This window comes from Gopherus evgoodei, chromosome 4, assembly GCF_007399415.2.
Source record: "Gopherus evgoodei ecotype Sinaloan lineage chromosome 4, rGopEvg1_v1.p, whole genome shotgun sequence".
In the NCBI taxonomy this organism is placed as follows: domain Eukaryota; kingdom Metazoa; phylum Chordata; order Testudines; family Testudinidae; genus Gopherus; species Gopherus evgoodei.
The window spans coordinates 85245072-85259449 of record NC_044325.1 but is presented as its reverse complement, the minus strand read 5'-3'; the positions used below and the strand labels follow the sequence as shown (position 1 = coordinate 85259449).

At 36.7% G+C, this 14378-nt stretch overlaps 1 protein-coding gene across 2 annotated transcripts in view; it reads left to right on the top strand.

Annotated features, from left to right (window-relative positions):
* CAT (catalase) overlaps nucleotides 1-12865 on the top strand; it is a 34072-nt gene extending 21207 nt beyond the window's left edge. For both annotated transcript variants that reach the window (XM_030560067.1, XM_030560066.1), the window contains 6 exons: nucleotides 394-546; nucleotides 2596-2734; nucleotides 7591-7724; nucleotides 9947-10054; nucleotides 11419-11505; nucleotides 12034-12865. In XM_030560067.1, the coding sequence (XP_030415927.1) occupies nucleotides 394-546; nucleotides 2596-2734; nucleotides 7591-7724; nucleotides 9947-10054; nucleotides 11419-11505; nucleotides 12034-12099 (687 nt within the window). In that variant the 3' untranslated portion in view covers nucleotides 12100-12865. The remainder of the gene's footprint in view (nucleotides 1-393; nucleotides 547-2595; nucleotides 2735-7590; nucleotides 7725-9946; nucleotides 10055-11418; nucleotides 11506-12033) is intronic.
* Nucleotides 12866-14378: the final 1513 nt, after the last annotated feature.

Here is a 14378-nt window from a genome sequence, read left to right as displayed (position 1 = left end):
GTATGGCAATGCTAGAGTGCTTAAAAAAGAACAGTAGGGGAAAATGTTAACATTGGCAAGCCCTGCATGCTTTTATCTAACATTCCTCTTGAAAGTGGTTAAACTATTTTTGCTCAAGTACTTTTAGTTTAAAAAAAAAAAATCCAGCCTGGGCCAGCATGGAAAATTTCCACCCAAATTTGGCAAATTTATAAGCTGCTGAAAGCAAAATCTTATAATGGAAAGTACTACTATGTTTCTTAAAGTGTATACTTCCCCCCCAACCCCACCACCCAATATCATTCATTACCAAGATTAAATCTAGGCACAATGACTGCATTAGGTAGTTGAATCTGTTTTCTTGCTGTGTTTTATAACATGTAGTAATCACAATATATGTATTATGTTTTCTAGGTTTGGCCTCACAAATCGTATCCTCTAATTCCTGTGGGAAAACTTGTCTTGAACAGGAACCCTGTCAATTATTTTGCAGAAGTAGAACAAATAGCTTTTGATCCAAGCAACATGCCAGCAGGCATTGAACCTAGCCCTGATAAAATGTTACAGGTAAACAGAGCAGCTTGGTATATTACTCTGACACAGAGAAATCTCCTAAGTGTCATTTCCTCTTTGTAAGGCTATGTCTACACTTAAACCACTTCAGTGGCACAGCTGCAGCATTTCAGTGTAGATACTCATTACAGTGACCAAAAGGGTTCTTACGTCACTATATTTAAGCCACCTCAGCGAGAGATAGTAGCTAGGTCCAGAGAAAAATTCTTCCATTGACCTTGTGCAGTCTACACCAGGGATTAGGTTGGTTTAACAACATCACTTAGAGATGTGGATTTTTCACATCCCTGAGCGATGTAGTTGGATCAGCCTAACTTTTTAGTGTTTATGCCTAAAGCTTTCTTATTAGCATGGGTGTTACATATCCTGGTAGGCAATATAACATCTTTTGATTATCCCATGTTTATGATTTTACCCTGTACTGATCTCTTCTTTTGGACTGGTGAATTCCATATCCGCTTTGATAACCTAATTTCTATACTGAGTCACGCTGAGCTTTGCATTTTCCTTTAATCATCTTATTCTCCTCTTAACTCCTTCTCTCTCTTTAGTCAGGCTTTTTAATTAAATGTTGAACAATCAAGTCAATATGTCTCAAGCATTTGGAAATAAGTAATTGAATTACTTATTACTGTGTAGCCTAGAATGCCTACAGTCTATAGCCACTTACATTGATATCAGGGGTGTACAGGTGCACTTCAAGTGGTGTAAAATACACCTGCATTTATTACCAGTTGCAAAATCAGTGGCCATTTCTCAAAAACAAGCCCCCAAATTTTTAGAATTAATGGAAGTCCATTTTAAGTAACTGCTCATACTGCTTCTAGTAATGTGTTTGCATATATTTATGCTTTTACAAGTATAAATCTTTATAATTCATTTATGAATAATTTAAAAGATCTCTGATTTCTGAGCACAGGTTTTTTGTACACTTCTCTCACCTGGTTTGCAAATTAACTTCTTTCTCCCAAACCATAATTCTGGGAAGCTTCTACTTTCTGCAGATACTTCATTCAATACACACACTTACTCCTAGAACTACAGGGATTATAAAACTCACCTGTTTCCATGATTTAATGGCAGGAAACTGGTTTAATCAATTACAAAATTGATGTGATTAGTTAAACAATAAAAGATTAAAGGCTTTAACTAACTAATAAGTTTTTGGGCTAGGGGCAGTCCGTAGTAAATAGTTCACGTGATTGTTGTGGAGCTACAACAACATTTTCTATTTTCAGTCAGACATTCTTTTGATCACTCCTTCTGTCAGCCCCTTCATGGTTTGGTTTACAGTGGGGATTTTAATTTGTTTCTATAAAGTAGTGAACAATTTTTTTCTAGTATTACATAAGGAGTCACTTGTGCTTATGCCACATTACCTACTTCAAAGCCTCGTTTCAAAAATAGTCACTGCAATGTTGTTATGGAAATATGAAAGAAAAATAAAGGGAGGTGTATGAGAGACAAACAGAATTTCAGAAAGAATCATTGAAAGTTCAGAACAGCTTGTTATTTTGACTCTTTATCTATATAAGGATTAAGGATTATGAAATGATTATTTCCATGTTGCAAAATGTGCATTTCCTCACACAACTGCTTATTTCAGTGTTTAGTTTCAAAAGGTAGTCATGAAAAATATGCCCAGGGTCAAACTGATTGCCATTTGTGGAGTTGGGAAGGAATTTTCCCCCCAGTCAATTTGGCAGTGACTGTGGGAGGTTCTGGTCATCTCCTGTGGGGTGGGATGCTAGTCACTTTCCAGGATTATCCGAGTATATCTCAATTTCCCTGCCATCGTGGAGACTTCAGGCATTGGTACACCTCAGTCTTCCTATTCGCTGCCCGTGACACACAATAGCCTAGTCTCCTGTTATCTGTAATACTTTGGTCTAATTTAGGTTGTTGGATTTAGCATGAGGGTGCTGCATGGTGGCCTGTGATATATAGGAGTTCAGACTAGATCATCTAGTGGTCCCTTCTGGCCTTAAACTCTGACTAAATATAAAAAATGTTGACTATACAACATGTCATTGTGATTTTTAGGGTCGTCTTTTCTCGTATCCTGATACTCACCGACACCGTTTAGGACCCAACTACCTACAAATACCTGTGAATTGTCCCTACAGGACTCGTGTGGCCAACTATCAGAGAGATGGACCTATGTGTGTGTCTGACAACCAAGGTATCCTGAAAAATACTTTTTAGAAAGTAATATATTTGCATTATGTATAGAGTCATTAAAATTATTTGTTTAATCTTGAAGATAGGTCATTTCAGAACAAAATCAACCCGTCACTTAGCAGGAGTAGTTGAAAACAAACTGAGCAGTGAAACATTAAAATACTCTTCAGTGTCTTTGTAGCAGTAAACAGACTGAATATATTCAGCTCCATATAGATTTTGTTTTTTCTAAATAACGAGGTTTACCTTTTTTGTAATTAAAGTGTAGTAGAAGTATGCAGAAGCTGCTCCTTAATAAGAACTTTACTAAATTTTCAATCATGGATCCATAATATTTAAGTGCATATCATTGTTAATATCTGATCAATTTTTATCACTTATGCATAGAGATGCAGGTATAGACCTCAGTATTGATACAAAAATGGTTATAATTTATTCTTATGTTACTCACAATTGTTTTCATACATACAATGCTTGGAGAATATAATAGCTTACATGCTTATATTTAGTTACTTATTTAATTACTGTAAGTCCTACTTAACATTGTAGTTACAGTCCTGAAAAATGCAACTCGAAGTGAAATGATGTTAAGTGAATCCAATTTCCCCATAAGAATTAATGTAAACGAGGGGGTTAGGTTCTAGGGAAATTTTTTTCACCAGACACACACACACACACCCAGACACACACGCACAGTCTCTCTCTCTCTCTCTCTGTTTTTAAACAAACAATTTAATACTGGTACACAGTGATAATTGTGAAGCTTGGTTGAGGTGGAGAAGTCAGAGCGTGGGATATTTCCCTTACTGCTAAATGATGAACTAGCAATTGGCTGAGCCCTCAAGGGTTAACTGTTCCACTCTACAAGGCAGCAGGAATGGAGGGACGGGAGACATTGCAGACAGAGGTGTGTGTGTGTGTGAGAGATGCGCATTTCCCCTTTAAGCATACTGCCTTGTTTATAAAATCCCTCCTTAGCTGTAAAGAGTTAAGAAGCTCAGATAACCTGGTTGGCACCTGACCAAAAGGACCAATAAGGGGAGAAGATGTTTTCAAATCTGTGGGGGAACGTTTTGTTTTTGTTCTCTCGGAGTCACCGAGGAACCAAGGCAGGGAAAATACATTTCCCGAAGCCATATCTGAACTAAGCATCTAATATTGCAGAAATGGTAAGTAATAGTAAGGAAATGCATTAAACTATCTTTTGTTGCAGCTTGTGAATTTTCCCTGTGCTAAGAGGGAGACTTATCCCTGTTTTTGTAACTTTAAAGTTTTGCCTTGAGGGGAAATCCTCTGTGTTTTGAATCTTTTTGTTACCCTGTAAAGTTATCTTCCATCCTGATTTTACAGAGATGATTCTTTTATCTTTTTTTTAATAAATTCTTCTTTTAAGAACCTGATTTGATTTTTCATTGTTCTTAAGATTCAAGGGTTTGGGTCTGTGTTCGCCTGTACCAATTGGGGAGGATATTATTCTCAAGCCTTCCCCAGGAATGGGGGTGTAGGGCTTGGGGGGAATAGGACTCCAAGTGGTCCTTTCCCTGAGTCTTTGTCTAAATCACTTGGTGGTGGCAGCATACTGTTCAAGGACAAGGTGGAATTTGTGCCTTGGGAAAGTTTTTAATCTAAGCTGATAAAAATAAACTTAGAGGGTCTTTCATGCGGATCTCCACATCTATACTCCAGAGTTCAGAGTGAGGAAGGAACCCTGGCAGGATGTGTTACCAGAATTATAAACGAAGGGGGAAAAATGAGTGTCTTCCTCCTCTTTGCCAAGAAAACCCTTAGTTTAAACCCACACAAAGAATTCTAGAAAAATCCTTCTTGAAGTTGATTTCCTATGTAAACACTCTGAAGTTTTCATGGTTTAAATTTGAAGGAGAATATTTGATTGGGAAATATTTTACAGAAGCTATTAGTTACTTCCATCCTTTCCATGTTTAAGGTGAAAGAAAACCGTTGCTTCTCAAATTCTTAAAATGGCATAAAATTGTTTTTGAGATATTTGCAGTTTTGCATCTAAATGCAAGCCATCATATAATAGCTGCCTGATCCATGGTTGTGTGAATAGTGAGATATTATGTACAAATATAACAAGATAATTCAGTGCTATAACTGGTTACTAAGAAGCCATTTTAATATAAAGTATTGATAACTAATTCTCCAATTAATATCTGGGATTGCTTAAGCAACTAGTTACCAAACTCAAAGACAAGAACCTTCTTTCCAAGAATGGTAAGAAAAAAAGACAATACCATCTGTGATGACCATTTAAGTTCAAAGACACTCTTAAGTAGGGATCTAAATACCATTTAAAAAGCTAACCATTTAAACAAAATATTTTGTAATAGTTTAAATGGCTAACTGATTAAAGGGCCGGCTGGCGTGTAGCTGGGGCTAGTGCAAGGGTAAGCAGTTAAGATGGGTTAACCGGTTAACATTTTACATCCCTACTGTTAAGAACTATTTAATTTTACAAAAATTACTTTCAGAGCTCAGAGGAAATAGTGTTTGGATTCATTTGAAAGGGAATTTCAACTTGTGAGCCCTGGTGGAGTTCAAAGAATTAATCTAACAAAATATGCTGAATAAAAAGTTAAAATTCTATCCTTAAAGATGTTCTGCTAATTTACCACCACAAAGACTAATGCAAAATAACCATAAAGTTGAAGAATTACAATCCTGCTGCATATTCAGTAGCATACGGCATATTCGTAAGATGAAGATACTAAAATCATCAGACAAAGGTGTTAAGTTACTGAACTATGACTGATATCCGAGGCAACCAAGCCCCTGAAAGAGGGGTTTCTTTCCTCTACAGAAAGATAATGGAAAGAGAAGAGAGGAATAAATAAACCTCTCTGAACTAAAGGAGTAAAAGCAGCACTCAGATCAGCACAGTTCGCCTCTTTACAAGCAAGAAGCAGCAGCAACAAGATAGCTGAGAAGGCAAAGAAGCCGCAACACAGCATCAGGAAGAAACACCCTCCCAATGCAGCACTGCCTCTGCCACCTAGAGTATAGCATCATTGGTGAGATGGAGATAACAAAAGCAGTGCCAAAGGATTTGCTTTAAATTTTTCCTGTAATAATTTTAATGGGATAGTGAAATGGTATTGTAATTTAAGGTATTAACAGCTTCTCTTGTTAAATGCCAGAATATTTAGACTATGTATTCCTAGAAAGGAAACATGAGCTATCCTTGGTAAACTGCAAGAAATAATGGGATTTAATTTGAATGTAAGATTCTTAGTTTTCTTTCATTTTCCTGCATCAAAACTCTATCTTGACTGGCTTCTTTAAATTAACCAAGTCAAAAACTTTGATTTCATAGGACCATAGTTAAGATTACATAACTCTGCTCATTTATAAACTATTTAGGTTGTCCGTGATAAATCAAACAGGATTCATCAACCCCTAAACAAAATGTCTTTGTTCATGGTTATCCATGAGACAATAAGGCTGTGTCTGCACTACAGTCCTTACAGCAGCAGAGCTGTATCACTGCAGCTGCACCGCTGTAAGGTCTCCTGTGTAGCTGTTCTATGCGAACAGGAGTGCTCTCTCCCATTAGCATAATTAAATGACGAGCAATGGAGGCTATGTCAGTAGGAGAGTGTCTCCCACCAACAGCACTGTCCACACCAGCGCTTTTGTTGGTAGTCATTAATAGATTCTTTTGTTTGTCTTTAATTGTGGTGTTCCCTGAGGAGTGATGAACCCCATTTGACTAAAATTGTGGGAGTAGCATCCCTGAATTGGTATTGAGAGACAATTAAGATATGGCCTGCCATTTTTTGTTTTACTAGACTAATTAAGTAATTTTTGGGATAAAGGTAGTTGGTGCTCAACAATTTTAAACACCCTTTTTATCTCCCACAGGCCTTGATCCTACAAGATGCTGAGCATTCTGGCCCCTGTTCCAGCAAAGCAATCAAACACATGATTAATTGTTAGGAATGTGAGTGGTCCCATTGACGTCAGTGGTATATATCAAGTAAATGGGACTACTCATAGGCTTAAAGCTAAGCATGTGTTCAAGTGTTTTGCGATTGTGGTCAGAGCTCTCGGCATCTTGCATAACTGAGCCATTAAAAATGTGATGAGAGACTGTATGTGCAGGTGACTGAGCCTCCTTTTTGCACGGAACAGGTTCCCTCCACACAGGGCGTGGGGTTTAGAGCCTGTCGTAAGTTTTAATACCAGAAATTTTTAAGAAAACTCAGAAAATGAGAAATAGGTAGATTCAAATTCAGATATTAGAGCTGGTTGGAAAATTTTTGTTGAAAGTTTGCCTTCAGAAAACATCATTTTGACAAAACTGTGGGGTTCTGGGGTTTTTTAAAAGAAATTTCCCACAAAAGCAAATTTTCCAAAATAGAATTTTTTTTTGTTTGCGGACGTCATTTCAGAAAAATGGAAATATTGTTTCAAAACTAACTTTTTGTATATTTTTAGGTGCTTTATTTCATGACACCTGTAGTAATAGTGCTTAATGTGATTGACATTTGAAATACTCTTATTTTATTTTTTCAGAATTTCCATTTCACAGGAAACTTTGCTTTTGTTCTGATTTAGAACAAAAACAAATGTTCAAAATTCCAAGTTTTGGCCAACTATATCAGATACACGTTTCAGAATGCAGGACATTGTAACTGCTGAGCTGTATCTTTTGAAGAGTGTGAGGCAAAGTGTTCGCAGTTCTTTTACAAAGAAAGCGAAGGAAATATAGGCATGATAGCAGGGTAAAAGGATTATCTAAATCAGTTTGAATATATTCCTTCAAATGTGCTTTATAATTTCACTGTCTCCTAATTTAGACTAAAAGGACTGATATTCTGATCTTTTCTCTTAAAGGTGGTGCCCCAAATTATTATCCAAACAGTTTTACTGGTCCTGAAGATCAGCCCAGTTTGAAGGAGAGCCACATGTCTGTCGCAAGCTGTGATGTGCAGCGCTTCAATAGTGCAAATGAGGATAATGTGTCTCAGGTAAACTATGTGAAAAGGACTTATTACATTGTCTGTCATAGAACTTGATTGTGTTATCTGGATGTGGGTTTTCCTTTGAAGCATCGAGCCTAAATTTAAGGACCATTCTGAGGAGGCTTTGAAAGATCTTTGCCAATTCATTTCAAGTATGGCTGCAAATTAATTGCAGTTAACTTGTGATTAACTAAAAGAAAAATTGTGATTAATCATGATTAATCACATTTCTAAACAATAGTAGAATACCAACTGAAATTTATAAATACTTGATGTTTCTACATTTTTCAAATATATTGATTTCAATTACAACACAGAATACAAAGCGTACAGTGCTCACTTTTTTTTAAATTTGTATTTTTCAATTTACCTCATACAAGTACTATAGTCTGATCCCTATTGTGAAAGTGCAGCTTACAAATATATGGCAGAATGCGGGTACAGAGCAGGAGACATACAGTTCTCCCCCAAGGAATTCAGTCACAAATTTAATTAACACATTTTTTTAATGTGTGTCATCAGCATGGAAGCATGTCCTCTGGAATGGTGGCTGAACCATGAATATTTAGCATATCTGGCATGTAAATACCTTGCAATGCTAGCTACAAAGGTGCCATGTGAATGCCGGTTCTCACTTTCAAGGGACATTGTAAATAAGAAGTGGGCAGCATTATAATTCCGTGTACGTAAACAAACTTGTTTGTCTTAGCAATGGGCTGAATAAAAAATGGGACTGAGTGGACTTCTGAGCTCTGAAGTTTTACATTGTTTTTTAGGGGAATCGTGTAGCAAAAAGAAAAAATCTACATTTGTAAGTTGCAGTTTCACAATAAAGAGATCACATTACAGTACTTGTATGAGGTGAATTGAAAAATATTCTTTTTATAGTGCAAATACTTGTAATAAAAAATATAAAGTGAATGCTGTACGCTTTGTAATTGAAATCAGAATATTTGAAAATACAGAAACCTCCATACATTTATAATAAATTTTAATTGGTATTCTATTGTTTAACAGTGCAATTAAAACTGCAGCTAATTGATATGCTTTTTAAATCTCGCAATTTAATAAAGATTAATTTTTGAATAGTTTGACAGCCTTAATGTAATGGACTGCTTTGAGTTTGACTGCCCAGCAAACAAACTGGTTCCTCTCAAATTCTTCTTGCACAGCATTTTGTTCAATTTAACAGACATGACATGTTCAAATTTTCATGTACATGCCTTTGAGACTGAAGCATGCAAAATTGCACCTGCAAAGGTGAGATCACCTCTTTTATTGCAGTGTGATACCAAGAAAATATGAAGTCCAATATTTTACCAGGAACGTATTTCTCCATATTTCATCATTTTTCTCTAGGTATCTTGGTAACACTACCCCTACTCTTAAGTACCACATTTCCCTTTAGAATACTGTCATTTCAGAGAACCTTTAAAAAATGTTTCTTTACACTATGTAATGCAAATAGTAAATTTTTTGGGCCAACCTGAACACTAATACCCAGATGCAAAATTTAGTCCTGATTTTTTCCAAGCTTGATGTAATTAGTTGCTGCGGATATCTAAACTATAACATTCGTATCACATAGTGTTAATCGGTTCCAACAGAACTGAATTACATTGATATATAAGAATTAAAGTAATTAGACAAACAGCAGTGAACACCAAATTTGTGACATACTGCTAGAAACAGTGTTACCAGTACATTTGCAAATCTCATTCATACATTTTTTTTTTTTTACAGATAGTGTCATAAAGGAGAAATATGTAATTGAAAGATACAATTGTAACAGTTACTTCCTGAAATAGTCTAATTTTAGAAACTGGAAGAGTAGTTAAAATTGATTTGTCTTATAAAGCAGATGTAAAATTTCAAAATTTAATTTTGCAAAACTGTCCAGCAGAATAGTGTTAATGGTTCTAGGAAGTAGAATGGCTGCATCTTTAATCTAATGTTGATTTGGAAGTGCTAGTTTCATCATCAGCATGTCCTTCTCTTTGCCGCTTTCTTATTTCTTCCCTCCTCTAAAAACTTAAAGTTGTACATTATGGCAGGAAGCAGTTTTGAATGTGCTGGGAAAATACAAACCAGTATTTCATGCTTTCTTGTAATAGTGTAAAGATCTGAGCTTTAACAGTTTCACTATTATTAATGAAGAGCTTTTGATAGAATCAGTTTAAAAACTGGCCTTGCCTTGCATAAACTAAACTACTGACTTTGATCCTAAGGTGAGAGTGTTCTATACCAAAGTGCTGAAAGAAGATGAACGCCAAAGACTCTGTGAGAACATTGCTAGCCATCTTAAAGATGCTCAGCATTTCATCCAGAAGAAAGCTGTAAGTACAGTAAAAGCTTTATATGGTGTGTTGGGGAAAGAGAGCGTGCCAAGTCATCAAAAATTCCGGTTAACTAAGAGTTATACTTATCTATGGAGAGAGGAGTTTGAGTGCAGGAGGCGGCTTAGGATTGGGACATGGAAAAGAGTGCGGGGCACAGGCTCTGGGAGGGAGTTTTGTTGTGAGAGGGGACTTGGGGTAGGAATGGTTTCAGTGTGCTGGATCTGGGCAGCTCTCACCTTGGGAAATTCCCCATAACTGCATCATATCTTTCTGCTCCTAGACAGAGGAGTGGCCAGGCGGCTGTGCGCGCTGCCTCTTCCCGCAGGCGCTGCCCCCGCATTTCCCATTGGCCATGGTTCCCAGCCGATGAGAGCTGTGGAGCCATCGCTCAGGGCAGGGGCAGCACACGGAGCCCCAGTGGCTGATCCTCTGCCTAGGAGCAGTAGGGACATGATTCCCGCTTCAGAGGAGCCACACAAAGCCAGGAAGGGAGCCTGCTGGCCCCACACTAACCAGGCTTTTAATGGATACCAGTAGTGCTGGTTTTAGAGCTTTCTGGTTAGTAAAGTGCCAGCTAACACAACTTTTACTGTAGGATCTTACTGTGTTAGCTTAAATCTAGCTTCTGCTGGTGTGTTACAGTATTGCAGTTGATCAACAAATTTGGGAATGAAAAGAGGGTCAGAAATTGTATTTTTGGAGAATAAGGTGATCTGTTCTTTATTTTATGCGAAAAAGACCAGTAGAGTGTAAAGAAATAACAATTTTTTTACATAATTAACAAGGAGAATGCTAAAGCTGGCAGCATGATGAGCTGACACTTTCAACACACAAATGTGGAAGTATAGTGATTTGTGCTTCCTGTATTGTGGGGTGGGCTAACAGAATTGTAAAGGTATTAAACTGCATAAGTGCTTTGCACTAGGTGTTTAAAATAGGGATCTCTTACTCAAAACAAAACAAAAACAAAAAACCCCAACCACTCTCATTTGGTCAAGGCCATAAAGGTTTTATTTGGAGGATGAAAATTTCCCAAAATTTAACTTCACTGAAATATCCAGGAGAGTAGCATTAATGGTGCTAGGAAGAAGAATGGCTTCATCATCTCCAATGGAAAACGCCTGTGCAATGTTTGTTTAGTTTGCAGTAAATCAGGATGTTGTCCTAGGTGACTTAATACCTCTCATTCACTCCTTGCTACCTGGTCTATTGATATGAACTGGTGCTTGAGTTTGGGGACTTCTTGATGATAATTCTTATTAGGTACTGCATATTGATGGCAGGCTTTGGAATTGGCAAGAGCCAAGCATGAAGGTGAAACTGAGAAATTGTTCATGCCGTGATTTTCCTTACTATTTCAGGTGAAAAACTTCACTGATGTTCATCCTGAGTATGGTGCCCGTGTTCAAGCTCTGCTGGACAAATACAATGCTGAAGCTGGCAAACAGGTATGTTAGGGATGGTTTCTTTCTAGTTAACAAGGCTTTGAGTGGCTGAATACCTTAACTTGTTTTGTGACTCTCTACCTTGATGGAATATAATTGAGGTTTGTTTTTTTTTTTAAACTTGGAGGTAATTCAGTGTTTTGATAGTCAGTCATACAATGAGATAATTACCTTTAATTGCAAAACAATGAGATAATTACCTTTAATTGCAATGATAATTGGTACAAATTAGTTGATGCATTACAAGGACTGAATTTAGTGGTTTTATATTTCAGAAAGTGCTCATGCATATACTTGATACGCTAGTTAGCTTAACACATGATAACCTTACCTGCTAAAATTGCATAAAGGAAAAGGGATAAAAATGGCAATTACTAAACAAAATGTTTCACTTGTGCTGTTTACTAAATAAGCCCTGGTTAATTTCTTTAAAATGTTGATTTGACTGCATTCACATTTAAGAAACGTCTTTTAGTAGAATTTGCCCTAAATGTGTTTTTCATAGCCTAATTAATTTCATGTTGCTTTTAGGATGTGATTAGAACGTATACACAACCTACACGTCCAGCGTCTCCAAAGGAACGATCTAATCTGTAACCTGGTTGCTACATGCGTTTGGTCCGTCCATGGATTTTACATCCACCTAGCTGGAGTATAAGCTGTCAAAGATGTTAACAAATGTAGCAGATGTCCGCACAAGATAGAAATGCTTTTCAGGCTTGATGCAGTAATACAAAGTGTCTATTCTTATGTCTGCAATCAAAAGTGATTGACTGACTAATAATTTAGTACCTTCTAACACTAAGTGCTCTAGGCTGGTAATGATTTTATGCAGATCTCTCTTCAAGGCTAAACATTTATTTTTGTTTAGTTTTGGAAATTAACTCAAAATACTTAAATGAAAAGATTGTGTTTCAATTGGTTTTTTGAGGTAAGGACCCTAATTTCTGGCTAAACTTCTGAAAACAACTTAAAAATACTGTGATTATCAATATAGGTGAACTAATAGGGTGTTCAAGTTGATAGAACTTCACTTGATTTTGTCACAAATAAATTGCCCAGTATGTGTAATGTGAGCATTACAGTTAAAAATAAATAAATAAATACATTGCAAGAAGTAAAGGAACTTCATACATACAGTAACTTTCTTGCTTAACTCTAGTTTCCTGCAGTACAATGTATCTGTAAGTAGTTAATTCATATCTAGGTGGAATAACAACTGAAAGCTAAAGTTGGTTTTGCTTACTTATGAAAATATCAGGTTGGGTATATTTTATGCAAGGGAGGTAGTGATGAAAATAGTAATTTTGTTTCTAATCATTTAAAGTTTAAATTTTACAATAAAATTGCTTGCAGTTAACCAAATGTGGCACTTTTTTTTTTTTGGCTATAAGTAGTTGAACTGCAGATAATGGTTACTAAATATACCACCTATCAACTACTTTCTTTTGAATAAATGTTAGTTGTTCAGGAGACTAACAGTTTTCAGAATCCAGTACAATTTTTTACCTTTGCCAGATACCAGCTCTGCTAATTTATTTAAGGTTGTATAAATCTCTGTTACAGGTTCAGTTGGATATATTACTTACCTGCCCTAAGCCTGTAGAGCTGCTGTGTACTATTCTAGCTAGAACTGGCTACATTTCAGTGGTAAATGAAAAGGCCCAATTCTGTTTTCATTTAAGTCAGTTTGGAATTTTATTACTGACCTCAGTGGGCCCAGGACTATGCCCAAAGCTTGTATCTCAGGTGAATTCTACAAGAGCCTTTGGAATCTTTTGGGATGAAAGGTGTTCCATATTGGTATGCAAAATGTAATCTGGACTTTTAGCAGTTTCCTGTAACGTAGTGGCATTATTTTCAAACCTTTTTGAGTGTATTTTAAGTAATCTGATTCTGTTAAACATGGACTATGTAGAAATTGCTACGTTTAAAACAACACTGAGGGCAATGGTTAAACCAAGAATCCTGGAGATGCTGGAATGAAGCTGCCACTATCAGCTGGTCTTCCTGTCTCTTTTCCTTGCTTCCTTAGTGAATGGCCACCATGTGCATGTGGTTATCCAAATACCAGTTCCACAATATCATCACTTCGGAATGAATTGTAGTGTGTATTTTCCTCCTTGGCCATTGGTGTTGCCTATTAGCACTTGAATCACATGACCCATCAGTGACAATGAAAAGAATTTTAGAGCCCAACAATTGGCTTTGCTCTGAATATGTTGCAAAGTCCACATATTCTGACTTCTTGGTAATGTGGCTTCTAGGCCTAGAATTAAAGCTTTAATATTTATGTAGGAGTTGATTACAAGCAGCCCAATAATAATGATCACCATTTAAAAAACAAAACACCCAAGCTGTGCACAAGAAGGTGATATGTTTCAAGATTCCAGGGGTTGATGGTGAAGGAGGATTATTTTTTTTTCAAAACTATTAAAGCCCTTTCATATCTTCCTTATCAAGACTTGTTCAGCTTTCATTGTGAAGTAAACAAGTATCTGCAAGCATGTCCAGACTTCCCTTTTATTCTGTCTCAGATGCCTAAAGTTAATATGGCATGTTACTACATTTTAATTTGGGCTTTACTCGGCATTATAAAATGTGAAAATTCCCCATAGAAAGAAAAATCAATGAGGGTTTGGATCCTACTCTTAAGTACACAAGCACCCACTGATACACATTGTGTCTGGAAACTAAAGGGCAGATAGTTCAGAAACTGCTCAGGTCTCAGTTCATTGGCAAAACACTAGTGTGCTCATTATCACACTCCTTGAAGTAGAGCACTTCTGATTTTGTAGGCAGCAGTGACTTAGCAGGAACTCCGCTAGGCAGAGCTTGCAAGGACCTGAGTTTTTCTTGGCTAAAAGCCACGCTGT